This window comes from Molossus molossus, unplaced genomic scaffold (genome assembly GCF_014108415.1).
Source record: "Molossus molossus isolate mMolMol1 unplaced genomic scaffold, mMolMol1.p scaffold_m16_p_8, whole genome shotgun sequence".
Classification (NCBI taxonomy): domain Eukaryota; kingdom Metazoa; phylum Chordata; class Mammalia; order Chiroptera; family Molossidae; genus Molossus; species Molossus molossus.
The window spans coordinates 30,790,151-30,816,729 of NW_023425402.1; the positions used below are offsets into that span (position 1 = coordinate 30,790,151).

The following is a 26,579-nucleotide window of genomic DNA, read 5'->3' on the forward strand; positions in this document are numbered from 1 at the left end:
GTTCATTGTTTTGCATAATGTACAAAAATATAATGCACACAGTCCATTTTAGCCGAAGACCAAGGGCATATATAAATTTTACAAGTCCTGTAGGAACCTTCAACTGTCACTCTGCAAGAAAAAGATATGCTGTTCAAAGGTTAAGTTGGTAAATAAATGTTATTAAAATAATAATAAAATAACCCATTAGGAGTTATTTTATTAGGACCTAAAATCTAATATCTGTGTACTCCATTATTCCTCCAGAAAGGATAACAGGCCCTGTGTGCCATAAAGATTTTCTACCACTTGCTAACTGAGAAAAGTAAATATAAATTTTTTAAGAGGAAACTTCATGACAGAATAAGAATTGACTGTAAGAAGCAATATTTTCATGAGTTATGTAAAATTATAGCTATAGCTTCAGCAGGTATTTGGATACAAATGTGTGACCAAAGACTCTTTGGAAAACCTGCAACTTAGAATTGGTGATGAATTGTTAGTAGTAACTACAAACATTATTTTGTCTCATTTTTTGTTAATTGCCTTAAATCTGTATAAATGTAAACTAATAACTATAGTTAATTATTTTATTTAATTTTTTTTTCTTTATTGATATTTATAGAGAGAAGAAGGGAGAGGGAGAGAGAGATAGAAACATCGATGAAAGAGAATATCGATTGGCTGCCTCCTGCATGCCCCCCACTGGGGATTAGACCCACAACTTGGGCATGTGCTCTGAGTGGGAATTGAACCAGTGACCTCTTGGTGCATGGGTTGACACTCTACCACTGAGCCACACCATCCAGGCTATAGTTAATTACTTTAAATACTAAATTGAAGGTCTGTCAAGCTTAAGACCTCTTCTAAGGGAAATACTATCCTCATAATCTACCATGTTGCATTGATTATTTTTAGAATATTATTTAAATAAAAGTAAACATAAAACATGTAAAAAAAACTCCCTATACTCTTAGTGTTTATGGAACTATATGACCAGAGAAAAATTTATTATAGTACTCAGAGAATAAAACTAATAAATTTTAAATTAACAGTAATTTAATGTGACTGATGATGTTGTTAACAATATAAAATTATATAAAATTAAGATTGTTACTGTAGAGTAGTAGGTCTCAACCTGTGGGTTGCAACCCCTTTGGGGGTCAAACGATCCTTTCACAGGGGTTGCCTAAGACATAACAGTAGTAAAATTACAGTTACGAAGTAGCAACAAAAATAATTTTATGGTTGGGGGTCACCACAACATTAGGAACTATATTAAAGGGTCACAGCATTAGGAAGGTTGAGAACCACTGCAATGTAGAGTATTTTTAGACATGAAGTACATGTCTATGGGTCTGTAAAACACATACTGTCAAAGACGTACTACCAGTGTTAGAGCTTAACTAAAATTAAGCAATATCAAAATGTGATAAGAGTTAATTTTTTAGGCTGTACATTAATTTTTTGCACTAAGGTGAGATAACTTGCCTTCAAAATATCAACAAAAGATAACAGATAAGAAATTGATAACCTAAAGTGCCAAACACATGGATTTTTAAATACTTTCAAATGTCAAATCTATTGTCATTCAACAAAATCAGTGTGTGCCCTTGAACAAAGAATGTATTTGGCATAGTGAGCTATTCAGTGCAGACTGTTGGAATAAGGAGTGACAAAGAATTTCTCTATAAGTATATATACCCTATCAAAGGATTTTTCTATATATCTCTGTATCAATCTTTTTATCAGCATCTTTCTCTCCCTCCACACCCTCAAAAGATCTTTATTAATTGTGATCTACCTATCTAAAACATGCAGAGATCTGCAGATCTGCAATTATGTTGAAGCAAAAAACTTGTTCCATGGACATTTCAGAACCTATGTGCAGAAGTCACTTAGCTAATAAATTTTTCTGACTGATCTTTCTATATTTGTCTTGCTACTTATCACTGTGTGACCTTCAAAGGAATGCCATTTCCTAGTACTAGTTATCAAAATAAATGGTATGTAAAGAGCCCAACAAATAAATTGTTCTTTACTACAATATAACTATATAAATGGCTTCAATCTTGCATTTACCAGTGTAAAACAGTTGCTTCTAATTTTAACTATATTTTACTTCTTTCTTGGGGTCAATTATATAAGAATATTTGCAAATTAAACTCCAAGAAGATGCTTGATATGGTCTCATTAAATGTCAAGAAATAAGAATGACCAGGGAATGCCCTGATGTGAAGAATCTTAGGCAGTCAGTGCGTATGTGAGAACAGTGGGCCACTTTAACAGCTGAAAATAGTGTTCATATGTATTTTTGACAATTTTGCCTAAATATGGTTTTAATACAGGGTTATAAATTAGCTGTTGCAGATGTAACTAGCCCCTGTCCTAAACTTGATCAAAAATGCATTAGCTTTGATAGCTATTTTTCATTTTATTTATGGTCTCAAGTTCAATGGTTTGAGTTTCAGGAGTCCATATTCTGGTGAATGTTTGTGCTCACAGTTGACATCTAATCACCAGAACAAATCCCCCTTCCTTACTTGTTTTATTATATAAGTTGAAATCCTTTTCATGTCTTGCAATGGGGCACCTCAAATAATCAATCTCCATTAGCCCACTATGGTGTTTTTAAAGTATATTATGCTATACATAATATACATAATATGAGATACAGACTAGCATTATTTTGTACTACACACACACACACACACACACACACACACACATACACAGAGAGAGAGAGAGAGAAGCTAAGCATCTATTCTCCTCTACACCTTAGACTTTGTACTACAGGAATAGAAGTATACATTCATTTTTATTTTAAGTATACAATATATGATATTTGTGTTACCTCCAGAAATATAAATTAGGCAAATATTTTTGAGGAAGAGTGCGATGAAGGAGGAAGTAAAAGAGAGGAAGCAAATATCTGAAGTATAAAAGAAGCAGCACTGTACTTGGTGGGAGAACATATCTATAGTTGCAGTTTAGTAGGATATGATGCCCTACTGTGCTGGGGATTTAGAGCAGGGTTGCTTTGATTAAGAGAAAAAGAAAGGATGTGGCACTTCTCACAAACTCATAGACATCTAGATCTGTGATATGTGAGGATCTCATCCAGCATTGCTAAGAGGCTCCAGTCAGGGCATATGCATTATAGAAAGATAGCAGTCTACTGAAATGAAGCTAGATGATTTGCAGACAAAAGAGTTGACTCAGTTAAAGGGTTGACATAAGAGGATAAGTCTGAACTCCTAGAAGTAACTACTGACTTGGAATTCTATGCTGAAACTAATGTTGATTTAAAAAAATGCTTACATATAAGTGAGACTGAGGAGATAGAGGCAGGTTAGGCAGCAAGGGACAGGACCATGGGAAGGGAAGGCTGAAACCTGGGGGAAGTTTGAGATGAATTGGAGCTCAGCCTATAGGCAGCCCACCTCAACACAGTATACAGTAGATCTGGAGGTTTATTCTAACTCGACAGATCTCAAGATAGAACTAAAGCCAGTATGGGAAATTGTGCTTCCAAGGCCAGTAACTTCCAGTCCCCATTTATAGAAATGCCAATTAGAAGCTCCTGGAAGGAGCATAGGTCAAGTACATAACAAAAACCCTGAAAGGCTAGTTTCAGGAAAGAGGGGAACAGCCATTGATTGTATACTTCCTTTTACTGGGTTTGCAAATAAATTTTACTTATTGTTAAAGAATATAGTACTGCCAAGTCTGACCTATTCTAATGAATATGCCTACTGGTTTCTGGGAGCAAGGCAACAGGATTGTTGAATGAGTTCTGCTGTGAAACTATAGAGTGTATTTCTATTACAGAAAACCAGGTAACTTTTAAAAAGATTAAAGGACACCAACATTGGATTTAGAAAATAAACCAAAATCAAGCACAGGATTGCTCCAACGGTGTTTCCCCTCATCCTCACTAATAGTCTGGGAGAAGTTGAAATTATTATAAAAAGGGAAGCCACTAAGGCCATTCTAGATACCTGGTGCTACTTTATTTGTTCTTAACCACACCCAACTAAGTTATCTCCTCCTTGGGAGTAAAGCATCTGTGCAAATGTCAGGAGTAGCTAATAAATGTCTATTTTTATTTATTTTTTTATTTATTAATTTTAGAGAGGGAGGAAGGTAGAGGGAGAGAGATGGAAACTTCAATTACAGAGAACATCAATTGGCCACCTCCTGCATGCCCCCAACTGGGAATTTGGCCCACATGTGCCCTGACCAGGAATTGAACCAGCAACCTGGTGCACGGGTTGATGCTCAACCACTGAGCCACACTGGCTGGACATAAATGTCTATTTTAAAATCAGAACTTGTCCACTTCCAACTAGGGAATGTTGTGGGTCAATATCCATCTTTGCCAATCAAATCTGTCCCAATTTACCTAATAGGGCGAGCTTTTTAAAATCAGCAATGCCCACATATGCTTGTTCAGAAGGGCAATGTGAATTTAGAGCTAGATGACCTAGGGCTAAACCCAATTCAGGCTGGAAACACAAGCTTTAAAATGTATGGATGTTGCTAAGGCAAAATTCCTTGACAGGACCAGTCAGAGGCTAGCAAGGCATATATCCACCCCTAGACAAAGGAGCCTCACCAGCAACCCGCTTGGGTCCCCTACCCGCTGTGGGGAGTCTGTCTATTGTTCAAATAAACTTTGCTTTTGTTTGACCCTTTGTCCATGAACTCATTCTTTGATTTTTGGGAGACAATAAACCCTGACCTCATCACCACCTCTTGGTTTAGGATCATGTGAACAAAATAAACTGACAAACAAAATAGGTCCAGAGACATAAATTGTGGAACAGACTGACAGATGTCAGAGGGAGGTGGGCAGAGGGAGGTGGGAAGATTTAACCAGAGTACTCATTCACATAGCCCTTGGACACAGACAACAGTGCTGTGAAGGCCTGGGGTTGGCCTGAGCAGGGTCGGGGGGCTCAAAGAGAAAACAATGGGGAACATTTGTACTACTTTCAACAATACAAACAATTTTTTAAATGCTTACATAATAAACAAAATAAAACAAAAAGCAAACAAGCATACATTTGGATGGTATGGAATCAGTACTAAAATAAAGAAGATAAAATCCATCCTGTATCCAAGTTACAAATGCTTATTGGTATTTTGCCCCATAACAGAATAATGTACTTTTTATGTGGAAGCAATTCTCTCAGGATTGATTCAAAGTCTCACATTTATATAAGGCTCCTGATGTGGAGCACTCACTAAGAGACATCTAGGTTTACTGAAGAAATAGATCATAGAATAAATAGAGAGGAAAGGAACATCTGACCGGTTCCTCTTCCCACACTACTCCCAGGAAGGAGAGACCAGCAGTGTGTTTCTAAAACCCCTTCAAGGGGAGAGCATGTGAGACATGCCAGCAAGAGTAGGAGTCAGAATCCAGAGACTTGGCAGGACAATCAACACTTAAAATGAGATTTAGTGTGACCCCCAAGTTATCTGATACACAATTGAGTTTCAGGCTCTGAAAATAGTAAGGATCCATTTCCACTTCCTCCAAGTTCCCTGGAGAAGTGACGATGGAATCCCTGTAATCGCCAGTCTGCGTGTTGGTTCACCTTTCCTTGCTTCACTTTCTCCTTTTCCGCTTCTGTTATCAAGTATATCAGTGTTATGAACTTGTCCTTTAAGACTGAAGTCAAAGGACGACATCTCTTTCTGAAGTCTTACAGGACTCCTCAAAAGAGCGTGGGTTATTTTGTACTTTATTCCTTCAGTGAAGCTTTATATTTGTAGTGTTTTGCCTTTACACACTGAGTTGCATGTGTTTACAGATTTCCTTAATAAACTGTTTATTCATTTAAAATATACATCTAATTTATTTATATGACTTTACTATATGCCAGATTGTAAACACCTAATAAATGTTTATAAACAAAATGAGTTAATTTCTTTAAAAATGACATTTATGAAGAGTGAGTAGATCATACATGACACAGTACATATCTGTGCTATTCTGAATATATGTAATGAATACATATAAAAGCAAAGCGAACTACTTCCTATTTCTAAAGAGCTGGGAGAGAATAATCATTGTATTTTTCTCTGTCTCTCTTTCTCATTCTGTTACAAACACACACACACATCTACACAAACTTCCATATTCATATTTCAGTTTAAATTACTCATAAAATAATCTTCAAAAATATTTGAGAGAAGTTTGAAAAACTTTTATGGATAAGAATGAATAAAAATCTTGCTTTTAAAATTGGAAAGCACGAAGAGTTTCCAGCTATAGAAATTGGTCTACAGAAGGTATCACTGAAGAACTAAAATATGCTGTAAATGTACTGATGCCCTGACCTGCACAGATACAGTAATCCCACTGACAATAAAAAGTATGAACAGGTTTTTTTTCCCCTTACTGCCCAATGTTTTTGATGAAAAAGTACTATCAACCTAGACTGGAGAGTTTGACATTAAAGTTTAATTCTATCCAATCAAGTAGGTAGAGATCAAATTCTGGCACTGTTTTTTATTGTGGAAGAAATGGAACTTTCTGAAAACTTTTTATACCATTTCAACAAACCAAAAATATTATATGAGCAAAAAAGAGATATTTTTAGCTGCGATTTTTTCCATTATTTAAATATCTGCACAAGTAAACTGTAAAACATAATTGAATAGTTTACTTGGTTTATTTATTTTTACAGAGCAGGCATTTTATTGATTAAAAAATATTTCAAAATTTAACCATTCCCTTTTACTTAATACTTTAGAATCTGGCCAATATTTTGCATTAGAGCTGTTACTTAGTTAGGAATCTTATGAAATCAGTGCCTTAATAACAGAAAAATGTAATATGAAGTAATTCCTTATAGTAGAAGTTTTCTTATCTTTTCCACTTAAAAAATAGAAAAAACAAATTAATGTTGATCGAATTTTTTCTTTCAATATAAACAAAATATATTCATGAAATGTAGCTAAAATTTGAAAACCAAGTTGCAAATATGAGTTATATTTTTTTGGAAACAATGACAAATATCTAAATTTAGAACACAATTTCTACAACTGCAATAGTCAGTTTAATCTGCTACAACACAGTCATGCAGAGAGCACATAAACTATTCAGAAGTATTCAAAATTCACTTGCTTTTATTCTCAATCATCTGAAAAATCTATCTTCCTAGTAATGAGTTATTTATTTCATTATTTAAAAAATAATTATATCTCACTTATAACTTTGAAACTATGGGAAATGCACCTTTACTTTTTGAAGGGTATTAATTTCAGAAAACATCACGATATTTTTTTTTAAATCATGATTTTAGGACTATTAATTATCTGCAGGAATTGAATAATTGCATATTTTCTTAAAATTTGCATTTGGCAAATTTTCATAGTTATTTTTCATATAATAAAAGCATTATTAAAATAATTTAACAAAAATATATTTTTTAAGAAAAAGAAGTATGAACCTGGTAATCTCTCTGCTAACTCAAACAAAAATTTAAAACAATATCATTCTAGCCCTGGCCGGTTTGGCTCAGCGGTTAAAGCATCGGCCTGCGGTCCTGAGAGACCCGGGTTCGGTTCCCGCTAAGGGCACGTACCTCGGTTGCAGTTTGTCCCCGGCCCTGGTCGGTTGTGCGGGTGGCAACCACTCGATGTGTCCCTTCACATCGATGTTTCTCTCTCTCTGTTCCTCTCTCTCTCTCTCCCACTCTACCTGAACAAAAAATGGAAAAATGTCCTCTGGTGAGGATAAAAAAATATATATCATTCTATAAGAAGTTGCTAAATTATATCCACTGAGAAAAATGTATTTTTATCAATTCATGAAAAGCATTTGCTATACAGATTATGAAAAAAATGGAATGCTTCTAGCCCAGTTATTTACATATATTTTAATATATTCTTTTGTATGTTCCAAATTTTTTTAAAGAAGTGAGCTGCTGAAGTTGATGCATATCTGGGTTACTCCTGAATACATATTGCTTTGTTAATTAATTGAACATTCTAATGCAATTTATACATGGTGTGTTTGTTTCAATTCTATGTTTATGTATGATATTAAAATTCTTGTAAAATGGAAAGACTGAGATATATCAAGTATGACATCAAAGATTGAAAATAGTATCTACAAAAGACTAAACGTGATACAATATTTTTTCCTATTTTATAACTACACATTTTCTAATTATTTTATAATACAGATTGGGAAGAAAAATTGAATGAGGTGAGAGAGGTAGAACTAAATATGTTACTTCTCTTAACTACTTGTTGAATAGAGTCCTTCCATATATAATACCTTTATCTATTTCATGAAGTCCTTGTCACAGTATGAATAGGCTGAATTTATGCTATGCTATTTAATAAATGAGAAAATTAAGCTTTATAGCGATTAACTAACTTGTTCTAAGTCACTTAAACAGCAAAGCAATTAGTCTTTGACAGTAATTTTTTCTGTCTTCCTGCCCTTGCTCTTTCTAGATAACACTCTCTTATCTGATGGTGCAAATCCTCTATAAATGCTGTACGATGACTAATAACTTGTTATGATAATAAAAGCAAAAAGAGAAATGTGATTTTATATTATCCAAATTTATAAAATTCATTTTAATTGCTATATTTTCATTCACATTTTATCATTTCATACTACAAAACAATCTTAAGTATTATTTTAAAGTTGAAATATGGAGTTAAATTATTTTAATGTCACCTTAGTGAGCTCCCAGGTAAGAAAGAATCAATTAGGTGCTAGTTTCCTATATGTAGAGAGATTTATGTGTGTGTGTGTGTAATGTATCTGTGCATGCATTGAGGCATCTCGGTAGCTAGCTAGCAGTGAAAGGCTGCTATTCGACATTCACCAAAATTATTTGGCTAAATTATCCAGGTGCATTTAATTTATTTCAATATCTTTTTGTTATTTATTAAAAGCATTAAAGAGTGGGCATGTTTTACACTAAGATAGTCACTTGATATGTATCAATTAAAATATTTCAAAATCTTCCATTAGAAAAGTCATTCTACTTGGAATAACTCATTCAGTATTACTAAAGATTAACTTTTATAAGCGTTAGTAAAATGTTATAGCAGTTAATTTTGAAGACAGTAGGACTTATCAACAACTTTTACTAATTTTGATGTTATTTAAATAAATTAAAAGAAGTATGATATATAACAATTCACTTTTATTCTTACCAAAATTTAAATGACAAACCATTTTTACTCGTCCTCTACGCACCTGCTACAGAGACCATCAAGCATTAACTCTCTGGGAGTGACCAAGAGGCCATCATCAATGCAGAAGTATTTGTGTCACCATTCTCTCTAATAAAGATCAATTATCTAACTTTTCTTTTCTTTCTCCCTTTGGGTCCAAGAAATAATGAATCTCACATTATGTATGTTGATTGCACATGCTTCTTTTTTCTTTTTTCTTTTTTAAACTGATAGACTTTTCAAGGCATGTACATAATAAAGATACTTTAACCCATAAGGTTATTTCAACTATATTCTTAAGAAAGTGATTTGGTTACATTTCTGTATTTATCTTTTCTACTGAATATTCTCAAATATTTAAAAATATACAAAAAATCACACATTTGTGATTAACAGTAATTTTGAAATGACGTGATCATCTTATAAAAATTTGTCACATGACTATTATCTCTGCTAGAAACTGTACAATTACAGGGACTTCTATAGGGATTAAAATGAGGCTGACTTTTAAACTTTGAGATAGTTTCAAGGACATTGTCTTGCACAGAGTGCTTTTCCAAATCTATGAACATAGGGGTGCGTATATTCTTTCTGATTGGTGTTTCAAGCTTCTCAGGGTATATTCCTAGAAGTGGGTTCACTGGATCAAATGGCAGTTTCATTCTTAATTTTTTGAGGAAGCACCATACTGTTTTCTATAGTGGCTGTACCAGTCTGCATTCCCACCAGCAGTGTACTAGAGTCCCCTTTTCTCCACATCCTTGACGGTACTTGGAGTTTGTTGATTTGCAGTTCTGGCAATTGTGAGGTGATACTTCCTTATTATTTTAATTTGCATCTCTGTGATGATTAGTGACCATGAGCATTTTTTATATGTCTCTTGGTCTTTTGTATAGCAGCACTATTTATAGTAGCTAAGATCTGGAAACAGCCCATGTGTCCATCAGTAGATGAGTGGCTAAAAAACAATGGTACATTTACACAATGGAATACTATGCAGCTATAAAAAAAGAAGGATCTTTTACTGTTTGAGACAGAATGGAGGGACCTGGAGAGTATTATGCTAAGCGAAATAAGCCAGTCAGAGAAAGACAAATATCACATGATCTCATTTATACGTGAAATTTAATGAACAAAATAAACTGACCAGCAAAATAGATCCAAAACCATGGAAGCAGGGAACAGACTGACAAACCTCAGAAGGAAGTCGGGAGGGAGGGCGGGAAGAGATAAAACAGAGAACTTATGCATATACGCATAACCAACGGACACAGATAATAGTGGGATGATGGTGGGGGGTTGGAGAAGAAAAGAGGGGGTCAATGAGGGGAAAAGGAGAACATCTGTAATACTTTAATAATAAAGATAAATTAAAAATAATCTAAGTTTCTCTGTTTTTTTTTTTTAATTATTTTTATTGAATTTACTGGGTTGACATTGGTTAATAAAATTATATAGGTTTCAGGTATACAGTTGTACAATATATCATTTGTATATTGTGCTGTGTGTTTACCATACCAAGTCAAGGCTCCTTTCATCACCATTTTCCCCGCTTTGTCTTGTTCGGCCTCCTCCCACCCCGCCCCCATTCCTCTGACAGTCACTATATGGTTGTCTGTGTCCAGGAGTCTTTCTTTATTGTTTTGCTTTGCTTAATCCCTTCATGCTTCTCACCTAGCCCACAACCCTTTCCCTTCTACAGTGTCAGTCTGATTTCTGTATTTATGAGTCTGTCTCCACTTTGTTTTGTTCATTAGATTCCAGATAAAGTGAAATCATATGGTACTTGTATGTCTCTTAGCGGCTTATTTCATGTAGCATAATAGTTTCTAGGTCCTTCCATGCATTCACAAAAGGTAAGATTTTCTTCTTATTTTTATAGCTGAGTAATATTCCATCGTGTGAATATACAAGAGCTTTTTGATTTTTTTTAATTTTTTTTTTTTTAGTGGAGAAAAACAACAGTTTATTATGCTCAGATTCTGTAGATCACATTTTTTTTTTAATTTTTATTTATTTATTTTTTTGTTACAGATGTTTCTCCTTTTTTACCCCATTGGCACCCCCCTCCCCACCCCACCTCTGCCTCATCCCCGGTTTTGTTGTCCATGTCTATTGGTTATGTAATACATGAATATAAGTTCTGTGGTTTATCTCTTCCCACCACTCCACCCCCTCTTCTGAGGGATGTCAGTCAGTGCCCTACTTCCATGTTTCTGGGTCTACCGTATTCATCAGACTGTTGTGTTCATTATATTCCATGTATAAGTGAGATCATGTGATATTTGTCTTTTTCTGCTTGGCTTATTTCACTTAGGATAATACTTTCCAGGTCCCTCCATGTCCTCTCAAAGGATAAGAGATCTTTCTTTCTTACAGCTGCATAGTACTCCATTGTGTATATGTACCACTGCTTTCTTATCCATTCGTCTACTGGTGGACACTTGGGCTGTTTCCAGATCTTAGCTATTGTAAATAGTGCTGCTATGAACATGGGGGTACATATATTCTTTCTGATTGGTGTTTTAGGCTTCTTAGGGTATATTCCTAGTAGTGGGATCACTGGGTCAAATGGAAGTTCAATTTTTAATTTTTTGAGGTAACACCATATTGTTTTCTATAGTGGCTGCACCAGTCTGCATTCCCACCAGCAGTGTACTAGAGTCCCCTTTTCTCCACACCCTCACCAACACTTGTTGTTTGATGATTTGTTGATGGCGGCCATTCTGACAGGTGTGAGATGATATGTTGTTTTAATTTGCATCTCTCTTATGATTGTGATGTGGAACATTTCTTCATATGTCTCTTGGCCATTTGTATGTCCTGTTTGGAGAGGTGTCTATTCAGCTCCTCTGCCCATTTTTTAATTGGGTTCTTTTTCTTCCTTTTGTGGAGTTGTATAAGCACTCTATATATATTGGAAATTAACCCCTTATCTGATATATCATTGGCAGTGATGTTCTCCCATACGGTGGGTTGCCTTTCCATTTTGATGATTGTTTCTTTTGCTGTGCAGAAGCTTTTTAGTTTGATGTAGTCCCATGTGTTCATTTTTTTCTTTGTATCTTTTGCCTTAGGTGATGTATCAGTGAAAATTCTGCTCCATATGATGTCTGAAATTTTGTTGCCTACATTTTCTTCTAGAATTTTTATGGATTCATGGGTCACATTGAAGTTTTTTATCCATTTTGAGTTTATTTTTGTGTATGGTATAAGTTTGAAAAAGAAGGGCAAAGTAGGTGGGATCACAATACCAGATATCAGGTTATAATACAAAGCGACTTTAATCAAAACAGCCTGCTACTGGCACAAGAACAGGCATATAGACCAGTGGAACAGAACTGAAAACCCAGAAATGGACCCAAGGCAATATGCTCAATTAATATTTGACAAAGGTGGCAAGAGCATACAGTGGAGTAAAGATAGCCTCTTTACTAAATAGTGTTGCAAAAATTGGACAGCTATATGCAAAAAAAATAAAAATAGACCATCGACTTACAATAGCTTTTTTATATACTCATCTACAAATGGGCACTTTGGCTGCTTCAAATCTTGGCTATTGTAAACAACACTGCAATGAACATAGGGTGCATACATTCTTTAGAATACTATTTTGGGTTACTGTGTAAATATTCCTAGATGTGGAATCACTGGGTATAAGGAAGTTACATTTTTTAATTTTTGGAGGTAACTCCATACTGTTTTTCACCGTGGCTACACCAATCTGCATTCCTACCAATAGTGCACAAAGGTTCTCCCTTCTCCACGACCTCACCAACACTTGTTCGTTGACTTATTGATGATAGAAATTCTGGTAGGTGTGAGGTGATATTTCATTGTGGTTTTAATTTACAGTTCTCTAATGATATAGTGATGATCAGTATCCTTTCATGTGTCTACTGGTCATCTGTATGTTCTCTTTGGTCCTTTGCCCACTTCTTAACTGAATTGTTTGTGTTTTGGTGTTGAACTTTAAAAGTTCCTTATAAATTTGGATATTACGTCCTTATCAGACATATGCGAATATGTTCTCCCATTCAGTGGGCTGCCTTTTCATTTTGCTGATGGCTTTCTTTGCTGTGCAAAAACGTTTTAGTTTGACATAGTCTCATTTGTTTATTTTTTTCTTTTGTTTCCCTTGCTCTAGGTCAGATATCAGGGGAAAAAATATCACTTCAATAAATGTCTAAGATTTTACTACCTATGTATGTTTTTGTTTTTGTTTTTATCCTCACTCGAGGACATTTTTTCTTTTCTTTTCTTTTTTTTTTTGTTCAGATAGAGAGGGAGAGGAAGAGAGAGAGAGAGAAACATTGATGTGAAAGGGACACATCGAGTGGTTGCCAACCGCACGACCCAAACAGGGCTGGGGACAAACTGCAACCGAGGTACATGCCCTTAGCGGGAACCCAACCTGGGTCTCTCCGGACTGTAGGCTAACACAGTAACTGCTGAGCCAAACTGGCCAGGGCACTACCTATGTATTTTTTAAAGATTTTTATGGTATCAAGTCTAACACTGTAATCTTTAACCCATTTAAGTTTTTCATGTGTATGATGTAAGAAGTTTGTCTGTTTTCATTTTTTGTACATATCTGTCCCCGAAGCACTTATTGATTAGACTATTTTTATCCTATTGTATGTCTTATCTTTCAAAATTTTATGATTTGACTATATTTGACAGATATTTTGAAAGACAAAACACAATACAAATGTTTACCACTGGTAATATATTTTTACTTATTTACTTATGGAATGAGAAAGAAAAGCATTTATCATAACAGCATTAAAGGAGGAGAAAATCCAATGCATTATGTTTAGATTAAATTCCAAAGTTTATGCAAAATCTGAAAATGTAAAAATCTTAATGTGTTTCTAGTTTATTTTTTCTTTATAATGTTTACTTAGTAAAATTATATTTTAGAGTGATTTAATTTATTAAATGCATTTGGAAAATATATAATCAAATGTTAAAAACATAGTGATTCACTTAATTTGGAGAATAAACTGTAAATTGTATAATTTCACAAACACTGCAGGGAAATTGGAAATTCCAGTGACTGTTTTCAAAGCATAAACATTAAAAAATATTTAGTGATTAAGTATAAAGATTGTGATGAATCAGAGAGTCATCAAAAGAATTTCTTATTATTATGAAATTAAATTGAAAATAAATAAGAAATTATAATTTTAAATTTGAATATAGCAAAAGAACTAATTTGATGAATAAAATATATACATTTAAGTTAAAATTATATCATAATAATTAAAAATAATACTTTACATAAGACAGTCAAAATACTTTTATATTTTAAATTGAGTATCTTCATGTTCTGAAGCAATGCTAAAATAGCAAATATCACATTCATATAGTAGACCTAGTAAGGAAAATGAGTTCTTCTTATTATTGTATCCCTTGCAATACTTTATAAGGCAAAACAACAGAATTTATTTTCCTTATAAAAAATTCTTCCTATTATTATTGTTTTTATTTTTGGCCAAAGGTTATTTTTTGGAGTAAAGAGTAAAAAAGAAGTTGCTAGTTTAGAGTATAAATGGTCAATCTTTTATTTCTGAAATATAGTCTCTAAACAATATAAAGTCAACTGTGATTGTTAAAATATAAATGCTTTGTTCTAAGTTATAAAGCCAATAATTTGCAGCAAAGGTAATTGATGATTGCTGAAAATCGATTGTTGTAGAATCAATACCCTTACCCTGTAAACTTTCTAAACTACTTATAATCTCTTAGCTTTCATTGCTGATTTTTTTTATCCAATAATATAAAGAAATAGAATCTACCCTTCCTGAAGGATGATACAAGGAATTCAGTACATCTTATTCATCTCAAATGTTTCATTTAACAATATGTGATGGTTGCTGAAATACTATAATTAAAAATTCATGAGCGTTTACTGCTCTTCTTGAATTTTTTAACAAAGGAAAGATACCAACATGGGAAAACAAACATTAAGTTTACCAGTCTTTTAGTATAATACATTTAATAGTATAAGCTTATTATTACTCAATTCATGGCAGAAAGTGTGATGCATTTAGGTGAATGAGAAGGGCAAGAATAAAATGTTTTAGGGATATGGAGACAACGAACAAGGAGAGATGAATTTGGAAGGACATAGAGTGAAAGGGCATTTGAAACTGTAGGGTAGAAAGGTACTCTGAAGAGTAAAAGGTGGAGACCACCAAAAAAATTGCCTAAACAGGATTTCACATATTAGAAACAAAAACAAGTATCATTGTGTTTCAATGCATTTTTAAATTTTTATTTATTAATTTTTTTGTTAATCCTCATCTGAGGATATTTTTCCATTGATTATTAGAGAGAGTGGAAGAGAGGGAGGGAGAGAGAGAGAGAAACATTGATCAGTTGCATCCTGACCGATCCTGACCAGGGTCCACATTGAATCTGCAACACAAGTACATGCCCTTAACCAAGAATCAAATCTGCAACCCTTCAGTCCACAGACCGATGCTCTAACTGGTGAGCCAAACCAGCCAGGGTTCAGTGCATTGTTTTATCAATTATTTGCTATATTCTTTATAATCTATATAATGACAGAGAAAAAAAGTTATTTAAGATGTTTATACTTATTTTTATAGTCCTCTGCCACGTGATTCTAATTTGGATTTTAGTGTATTTTCAGCATAGTTTCTATGGTTCAATAAAACTTGCACACATTAAAATGCTATTAAATTGTTACAGATGGTTAATAATACTGACAGACTTCTGAAAGCAACTATTATTAAACTGAACAAAGTTCTTAATGCGTTTAATCTTTGCACCAGAATATAAAATACAAAACATGCTTAACTGCACCTATAGAATAATCATGATGTCTGACTATATGTTTCTTCTGTTTTTATCATATTTATATATTTCCATTGTATTTTGTATTTTTTTTTTTTTATCCTCACCCGAGGACATTTTTCCATTTTTTGTTCAGGTAGAGTGGGAGGGAGAGAGAGGAACAGAGAGAGAGAGAGAAACATCAATGTGAAAGGAACACATCGAGTGGCTGCCACCCGCACGACCGACCAGGGCCGGGGACAAACTGCAACCGAGGTACGCGCCCTTAGTGGGAACCAAACCCGGGTCTCTCAGGACCGCAGGCCGACGCTCTAACCGCTGAGCCAAACCGGCCAGGGCTGTATTTTGTATTTTAAATAGGAAATACTCAAATGAAAATGTAAGAGCAATGCATTGAATTCTAGTATTGACTTTCACACTAATCATGACTTTGCAGGCAGCTGACAACAAACATCCTAAGGCCTTTGTTTCTTTATCTGTGTAATAACTAGATTACTAGAGGTGATCTCTATAATCTAGTTCAGCCCCAAAATTCTATTAGTCAATAAGAAACATCTATTTGAGTTTAAGACTAGAAATGTAATCAAGATAATGTATCTTCTAAATAAAGTAGTATTTCCATTAATTGTAAGTAACAAGTATAGCCTGTGAATTACAAAGACTTGGAAGAATCTTATCAATTATCAATCATGATTTTTTTAAATTTTAAACATTCTTATTTTTCATTTGATATTTCTTCACTAGGCAATATAAATTAACTCACAGAAGTTTTTAATGCCTAACGCATTTAATGCCTAAATTTTTAAAAGTAAGATGAGGTGTCTGACATGTCCTTTTACTGCGCCAGCAATAATCTATATTATGGTTACATCATTAAAATTTTCATACTATCCAAAGCAATCTATAGATTCAATGTAATTCCTATCAAAATACCTGTGGTACACTTCACAAAACTAGAACAAATAATCTAAAAAATTATATGAAACCACAATAACCCCAAATAGTCTCAGCAGTCTTGAGAAAGAACAAAGTGGAGGTATTATGCAACCTAATATCAAACTATATTACAGAGCCATAGCAATCAAAACAGCATAGTACCGGCATAAAAACAGACAGATAGAACAACTGAACATAATAGAGATCCCAGAAATAAACCCATGCATACATGGTCAAACAATATTTGGCAAAGAAGGCAAGAGCATACAATGGGATAAAGACAGTCTATTCAATAAATAATGCTGGGAAAATTAGACAAATATATGCAAAAAATCCAAAACCAGACCACTTTCTTACACCATATACAGGAATACACTCTAAATGAATTAAAGATTAAATGTAAGACTTGAAACCATTAAACTCCTAGAAGAAAACATAGGCAGTAAAATCTGAGATTTCTCTTGGCAATATTTTTTTGTGATATATCTCCTTGGACAAAGGAAACAAAAGAAAAAATAAAACAAATGAGACTGCATTGAGCTAGAAAGGTTTTATATAGCCAAGAAAACTACCAAAAAACAAGAAGACAACCTATGAAATGGGAGAACATATTCACTAATGATACATCTGATAAGGAATTAATATCTAAAATTTAAAGAATTTAAATTACTTAGCACCAGAAAAACAAACAATCCGATTTAAAATGGACACAGGACCTAAATAGACACTCCTCCAAAGAGGATATACAGATGGCCAATAGCCATCTGAAAAGAAACTAAACAGTACTAATCATCAGACAAATGCAAATTGAAACCACAATGTCGGGATCACCTCACATCTGTCAGAATAGCTATCATCCATAAGTCCACAAACAACAAGTGTTAGCAAAAATGTGGAGAAAAGGGAATTCCTGTGTACTGTTGGTGAGAATTCAGGTTGGTGCAAACAAATTTTGGAGGTTCCTCAAAAAATTAAAAATGGAACTGCCTTATGACCCAGCAATTCTACTTCTGGGTATTTAGCCAAAGAAATCCAAAACACTAATTCGAAAGAATATATGCATCCCTGTGTTCATTGCAGAGTTAATTACAATAGCCAAGACATGGAAGCAACCCAGTGCCCATCACTAGATTAGTGGATAAAAATCATAATCTGTTGTGCCACCTTTATTTCTGCAATTGCAACTGATAGTCTCACATTTCCTATTAACTAATATTCTCCTTAAGTAATAACTGCAACCAACCAGTATTATTTAGTGCTATGCCTACTTATAATGGGCAGTTCTATTATTTTCAGAGCTTTCAGGAAATACTCTCCTAATTGGCTTTGTTGGGGTCTCTTTTATCTCTGAAGATGGGGAAAAAAAAGCTAGGACTTTTAATTTTTTGGGGTGCTTCTGTTTTTTAATGTTTTTCTTTAGAGAGGAAGGGAGAGGGAGAGAGATGGAAACAACGATGAGAGAGAACATCAATTGGCCGCCTCCTGCATGCCCCCCACTGGGGATTTGGCCCACAACCTGGGCATGTGCCCCGACCTGGAACTGAACCAGTGACCTCTTGGTGCATGGGTCGAAGTTCAACCACTGAGCCTCACTGGTTGGGCTTTGGGTGCTTCTTGTCTTGACTCCTGAGTTGAAAAATTGACGTTTCCAGTGTAATTATCCACCTCAACGGCACATCCTAGAAATCACCTGCTTGGCTCTCCTTCATGGGCCCTGTTTCTTTAAGTTAGCCTAAGCCCCAAAGATGCCAATGAAAACTGAAGGTTTTAGGAAGGTAAAAATGAAAAGGGAATGGGTTCCACGCCCTCCTTCCAAATTGTTTACTTATTCATTCTCTACATAGAATTCTTGGGGAGATGGTAAGCGTAAGAATAGAACAAAGAAGATGGCCAAGTAATTGAAAAATGGACCACCTAAGACGAAACAATACTTTCTTCTAGAGAAACAAGCAAACCAAATGCAGCACATTGTTTGTCATTTTGGTTTCATAATTTTGAGATCTCTTCACTCACAAAAAAAGTAAGAACTGGTTTTATTGACTGTTGATTTTTTTCCCTCCTGTGGATGAAATAACTGAAGCCTAGAGGAATGAACTAGCTACTGAAATATTTACATTATTTTTGTGTTAATAGTACACGTTGAGTATCTTTTTCCACATTACAAAATCTTTCTGAATTGTAAATGTTTTCCTAACATTATTTAACAATGTATACGGTTAAAAAAAAATGAATAAAGAATTCAAACCTTGGGTTTCTCTGCAGTCGTTAATTATATATTTTGCACTAACTGTGGGTGTTGCACTGCTTGGAAGATTGCGCTTTGTGCTTCAGTTTGAATACTTTTCTCTCTTTTTTTTTTTTCTTTATTGATTTTAGAGAGAGAGGAAGGAAGAAGTGGAGAGAAATAGAAACATCAATGAGAGAGAACATTGATTGGTCACCTCCTGCATGCCCCCCCACTGGGGATTGGGCCCACAACTTGGGCATGTGCTCTGGCTGGGAATTGAACTGGCTACCTCTTGATGCATGGGTCGATGCTCAACAGTTGAGCCATGATGGCTGGGCTCAGTTTGTAAACTTTCTAGACTTATTTAATGAAATCATTCAAATAAACCAATCTTGCTTTTGTTGAAGAAAAAAAAAGTGGTGGTACCCATATACAAAGGAATATTACTTGGCCATAAAAAAGAATGAAATCTTACTATTTGTGACAGTATGCATAGACCTAGAGGGTATTAGGCTCAGAGAAATAAGTCAGTCAGAAAAAGACAAACACCATATGATTTCTCTTATTTGTGGCACCTGAAGAACAAAATAAACCAAAGAGAAACAGACTCATCGACACAAACAGCAGACTGGTATTGCCAGAAGGGAAAGGTATTAGAGAATTGGGTAAAAGAGGTGAAGGGGTTAAGAGTATAAGTAGGTAGTTACAAAATAGTCACAGGATTGATTATAAAGTACAGCATGAGAAATATAGTCAATAATCTTGTGATACATATGTATGGTGCCAGATGGAAATCTCAGATTTGTAAAGTATATAATTGTCTGACTACTATGCTGTACACCTGAAACCAATACAACATAACATCAGAAGTAAACTTTAACTTTTAAAAAAATTAAGTAAACTTTGGTTATTAAATTATTTGAATATTGTTATTAATTCTTAACAAAACAAACAAAAAAACCTTTGCTTTTATTGCTGTAATTGGGATATTATTTGGGTTTCTTCCAGAATTGTAATTCTTTGGTCCCAAACACTAAATACTTGTTTCATCCCTTTTCAGCTTTTTAACTTTAGGTAAGCACCCATTTTTTAAGAGCAAGCTTTCCTCTCTGATTAAATTTTAATGCAAAATAGGGATCAAAACGATAGGTTTGATATAATTGTTTAAATAAAGATAATTATTTCATTATGATTTAAATAAATATGTCACATACTTATCTTTGTTCTACACAAAAATCTGATGAGTTTACTTGCAAATCGTTCCCTGCCATAACATGAGTTTATTTTTGTAAATAAACTTTCTGAGGACGGTGCTAACTTGGCACCAACTCTGATGGTTCCTCACAGTCACTGTGCAAGTACCCCAGAAACTGAACCTCCCAAGGCACTTACCCTTCAGAGACTTTCAACGACTTCGGAGCTCTGAAGCGGCAGTGAAAATTTGGACTCTTATTTAAATAAAATTTGAATAACCCTGTAGCAGTAATGAATGCCTCTGCTTGTCCCTGGGAGACATTCCAGGAAAAGAAGTAGGTATTTCAGTTTGAATTCCTTTGACTTCATGCTTTAAGAAAGGTCAACCTGACTATCCATGGATAACATCTCCTAAAAAAATATTCCATAGAGTAGCTTTTATTCTGCTTGATTTAACAAATAGTACATTGGTTGAAAAAAAAACATACATTTTAGTTCTAGGATCACTTATTTCTACTTTGTTTTTTACTGAACTTAATGGGTTTCCATGAATAAAATTTTGATTTAGGGGGGAAAAAGAGAAACATTTGTAACAAAAATAAATTTATACAATTGGAGGAAAAAAAAGACATGATGAAAAAGAAATACAAAGAAGATCACAAACACACACACACAAACGTGCACATATATATATTTTACAAATGAAATGGGACATTAGACAATATATAATGAAGAATAATTGTGTCATAGCAGTAAATAGTCTGCATGTGCTAAATAAAAATATAATAATCTTGGCTTTATGTGAAATTAGCATCCATGTGTGTCTTACTAGATAGATATATGCCCCAAAGAAAATAATATTACATAGACTAAAATAAACAAAAGGGCTGAAACATGACATAGAAGAAGAAAGAAAATATGGTTGTGGTAGTATTGACTATAAGGCACAATATATTAATAATTTAAAAATAAATACATGATAAGATATGTGATAGAATTAATAAATATAATTTACTATTAAATAATTATGTACCAAATATATATGGTTAGCCTTTCAGTGATTTAAGATAGTTTGACAGAAACACAATTGTTCAGATTTTAACTTAACAGCCTCTCACAAATCAGACTGAAACAGAGAAAAGAAGGAAAGTGTTTGATTTTTTTTCTATTTAATACTCGGGTTCAAATATCATTTTACAGGTTGAACAGATAATGGCTAAATTTTCTCAAATGACCCACAAATTATGTATGTTATATAATCATAAGAACAAAAGTGATAAAAATTCATCACCTAAGAATTTAAAAAGATAACTTAAATAATAATTGGTTCAAAAATACAGTGATGGATCAATTTGTTTTTATAAATCTTAATAAATAAAAATTTAAATTTGTTTTTAAGCTCGTAAGAGATAAGTATAGCAATAAAAAATGTATATCTGATTAAGAAGTATAATGTAAATATAAACTCTTTGTAAATCATGTATGTGGTAAATAATTAAAAAAATTAGTAAGAACCCAACTTTGGGAAGGAAGGGAGATATAAAACAATGATCAAATAAGAGATGATTAAATTTCGAAGTCCTGCATGGGTTTGATATGAATACATGGCATTTGGAAAAAATGGAAGCAATGCTTTCTTAAAATTACTGATTTCAAATTTGAGTTTATATTTTTTAAGATGAGAATTTACTCTAAATCTTATATTCTCAGAGTGCATTACTAAAAGGATGTTCAGAAACTTTTATAAATGTATATTTAGTTAATTGTAGATAAAAACCACTGACCTGTAGTAAAAAGTGTGTCCAGATTCATTGACACAGATCCCTCCATTGAGACAGAGGCCCGTATGCAGTTCATGCTCCGCACAGCTCCCAGTCCTGGTTTCACAAAATGCACCAGTACATCCACTTGGGAAAGTGCAAGTAAAGCCACAGCCTGACTTCTGACAGCAGCCTTCATTCATACACAGGATTGGTGTGCAGTCCTAAATTAAGAAATAAAGAATCAAATTTTATTATTGATGGCAAGACTAATAATTTTATTGAAATTGTATTATATTTAATCATTAAGAAAACAATATGCAAGCTTATCTGATATTTGCTTCTTCCAGCAACTAAAATATGCTTCTAGTAATAAAAGGTATTTACCTTTATAACCAGAAATATTCTGTCAAATGTTTTATTGGTGAATTTTGAGGGAAAAAGCCTATATTAAACTTTAGGTAATCATGTAATATGTATAGGTTATATTCATCTTATAACTGAAAGTTTGTGCCATTTACCAGTCTTTCCTATGTTTTTGCCACTCTGTAGCACCGGGCAATCATTATTTTACCTCTGTTTCTATGAGTTTAACTTTTCCCCCCTGATATTCCATGTATGTGTGATGCCGTGCAGTACTTGTCTTCAGTCTGGTTTATTTTACTGAGCATAGCGCTCTCCCGGTTTACCAATGTTGTCACACACAAGTGGATTTCCTTATTTTTTAAAGACTGAATACGATTTTATTGTACATATAGATACTACATTTTTTTAATGTAATCATCTGTCAATAGAGACTTGGGTCATTTTCATACCTTGATTGTTGTGAATAGTGCTATAATAAGCATGGGGCTACAGTTATCTCTTTGAGATAATGGTTTCATTTTCTTTGGATATATAACCAGAAGTGTGGTTCTGAATCATCTAATAGTTATACTTTTAATTTTTTGAAGAGAGGAACATTTATACTGCTTTAATAGCGGCTGTACCAGTTTACATTCCCACCAATAGCGTATAGGAGTTCCCTTGTTGCCACATCCTTGTTAGTATTTGTTGTCTTTTGTATTTCTGGTAATGAACATCCTAACAATGGTGGACTAATATATCACTGTGGTTTTGATCTGCCTTTCTATGACGATTAATAACGTTGAGCACTTATTCAAATATTTGTTGCTATTTGAATGGCTTCTTTGAAGAAATGTCTGTTCAGGTTGTTTGCCCATTTTTTACTTGGGTTATTTGTATTTTTGTCATTGCATTTCATGAGTTTCTTATATACTTTAGATATTAACCTTTTATCAGATAGGTGATATGCAAATATTTTCTCTCATTCCAGAGTTACCTTTATATTTTGTTGATGCTTTCCTTTGCTGTGCAGAAGTTTTGTGTTTTTTTTTTTTATTTTTATTTTTTTTTATTTTGACACCATCCCACTTAATTATTTTTGTATTCATATCATGCATCAAGTGGAAATTAAAGATTTGTCAAAACCACCAGAGAGTTTAATCACTGTCATTTTCAATAGATCTTGTCCTTGAGGATGAAACTCAAGTCATGTTTGAAACCAAGATGGTGATCTATTTCACTCACCCAAATGATAGAGTTAAATGTATGTTTTTACATATTAATGTCATTCTGGTATTTGTTCTACCTTTGCTGAAAATGTGAACTCCTTATAGATACCCAAGGGCATTTAGTAGACTTTGTGTAGGCACTGCAGTTATTTTTATGGAATGTAAATGCAGAATTCCACAGGCAATAACTAGGACAACATGTTTCTCTGTTATCCCAATGGCTAGGTATATATAGAATGATTTATTAGAAAGCATTACATAAAATAATTAAATTATATCTCCCATGGGCAGAAATAAATAGTTTTTAGACTGCCAAAAATTCCATATCTGGGGTTTACAAGAATCTTTTACAAAATTAATTAGAAGACTTAATGAGAAATACAACAACAATTTCTTGAAGAAAAAAAATCAAATTGTCACTTAAAGTTCTTGATCTTTCTGGTTCAAAAATCAAGGAAGATGCCTTTCCTTTTGTTCATGATTATTCATATTATTTTTCTATACCTTATTTAATACAATAAAGTGCTTGCCAAGAAAAATTTACTAATTTGTTTCCAGAAAATGAAAGAAATACAAACCTGCTGTGTTCAGAGATAAATAAGAAATCTGGGGGTCATGATGCAGACCATGAAAAAATAGACAATAGAGCTAGACACCAATGCTACTTTTACTCAGCTTACATTGAGACCAACGTGCCAGGAAATGTACAGGAGTGTGAGCACCAGAGCAGGGATGCTTAGCCAGAGCCAACCACCAGATGGGCAAGTAAATGTGCTAGTTATCTCTCTGACAGTTGTGTTCTATCTGAAGTGTATAGACCAATTCCAAAAATTTGTCCTATGATTTCTGTACTTCCCAGAAGAGTAGACATTTATTATCTGAGATCATCTTTATCATAAAACATTCCTCTCACAGAATCATATGCTTTCTCTTTTAGCACTGTTATTTTCCAAGTTGTGGAATACTTTCCTCAAAAAAGATTTGGGAGAAACAGAATATGTTAACTTGACAATTATGGAACTGTTCTGTTTGAAGAGGGAAATAGAATGTGGTGCCCAACCCATCGAAAGAACTATTAAGCTTCACAGAATTCTCAAATTCTTTCCAGTTTTGAATAACTAATATAGTCGACTGTTTATAAAACTTAAATTGCATATGGATACATAAGCTTGTTAAATTGCAGATTCAAACTCAGAAGGTTTGGTCTGGGGCCTGAGTTTCTCCATTTTCAACAAATCCCCAGGAGATCCTGATGCTTCTAGTCTATGGACCAAACACTGAGTAGCAAGAATGCAGCCCCACAATTTCATCTTACTCATGAGAATAAGGACAAGCCCAGTGGTGTTGGAATGACTTACCACATTCTTAAAGCAAGACAATGGCAGAATAAAATTACATAGACACTAAATACCTTGAATTCTAACTTAGGGCTCATTGTATTATGTCTTGATTTCTCTCTCAAAAAATTGTTCTTAGCTACATAATTGTACAAATTACAATGTATATGGTAAAGACTTAATATCCCAAGGTTTACTTAAAATACAATTTTCACTTGCTTTTTTGTTCTTTCTCAAATCTTACATGGTTGAATATGGGAATAAAGTAGTTAATAGGGATATTTTGCTTGCTAACCAATTTAATCTGAGATGATGTTGTGACATAAAGAAAATACACTAACTTTGTTATTTCAAAAAATCAAAAATGATTCTAAGATATCAAATTCAAATGTTTTCAGTAAATATCAATTTTTAATTCTTTATTGAAAATGTGTTTGGCATTACCTCTGGGAAAAAGGCCACTGAAATACAGCAAAACAAAACCATTGTCTCAGAAATAGCCTGAAATGCACAGATGCATCAAACAGTAAAGAAAATATATCAGTACTAAAACTAGACAGAATGCCAAATTCATGAAACAAACATAAAGACTTTTTAAAGGTAATACAGAGTTCCAAACACATTATAAAAGCTAACACTCAATATACACTCCTATTTCCTCAGGTAAACAAAATATTTCAGAAGGAATCTAAAGTATATATTCAATATCTAGATTGTATATTGTACTCTAACTTGGCAAAATGAGGTGTCAAACATGCACAAGCAATTCAGAAGACAGAGAACACTTTGCTAAGGTATCTGTAGCTTTGCAAGGGACATGAGCTAGTGTCAGTGTTTAGGACAAGCCTTGACCCCACCTGTTTTACTCTTCTCATTCAGGTTTGAGCTTGCTCTTGCAAGAATAGCTGAAGAATTCTGCCCCTAACTTAGAGATTCAAGATTTATGGACCAAAGTCAAATAAAGAAATAGATAGAGAAGATATATAGGAAAATATGTAAGAAAAGATTTCGAATAAACCTAAACATGGTGTGAAATGAATAAACTGTGAAGCCAAAAGGACACACACAAGATATGAGCCGGATAGTATTAATAATTATATCCTACTATGAAATAAAGTAGGATTAACTCAATTTTCTGCATTTAAGGTACATAAATAATTTTTAAGAGCTATATATTTTAAATATCATAACCTTTGCCCCGGCTGGTGTAGCTAAGTGGTTAGAGCATCAGTCTGAGTACTGCCACGTTGCATGTTGGATTCCCAGACAAGGGCGTATACTTGGGTTACAGGTTTGATCCCCAGCCCCAGTCGGGGAGTGTGCAGGAGGCAACCAATTGATATGTCTCTTTCACAGTGATGGTCTCTCTCTCCGTACTTTTCTTTCTTATATATTTGTATTTTGATACAGCAAACAAAACAAATACTGCTTCCTTGTAGCAGTTATCCTCAGTCTCAACAAAATAAAGAGAAACGTTTGCTATCTATATCACCCTTCTTTCTTTTCTTTTATCTCTGCGTGTGTGTGTGTG

At 33.8% G+C, this 26,579-nt stretch overlaps 1 protein-coding gene across 1 annotated transcript in view; it reads right to left on the reverse strand.

The window, feature by feature from the left end:
• EYS (eyes shut homolog) overlaps nt 1–26,579 on the reverse strand; it is a 1,629,530-nt gene that overhangs the window by 900,913 nt on the left and 702,038 nt on the right. The window contains 1 exon segment of the mRNA XM_036248740.1: nt 22,162–22,361. Within this exon segment, the coding sequence (XP_036104633.1) occupies nt 22,162–22,361 (200 nt within the window).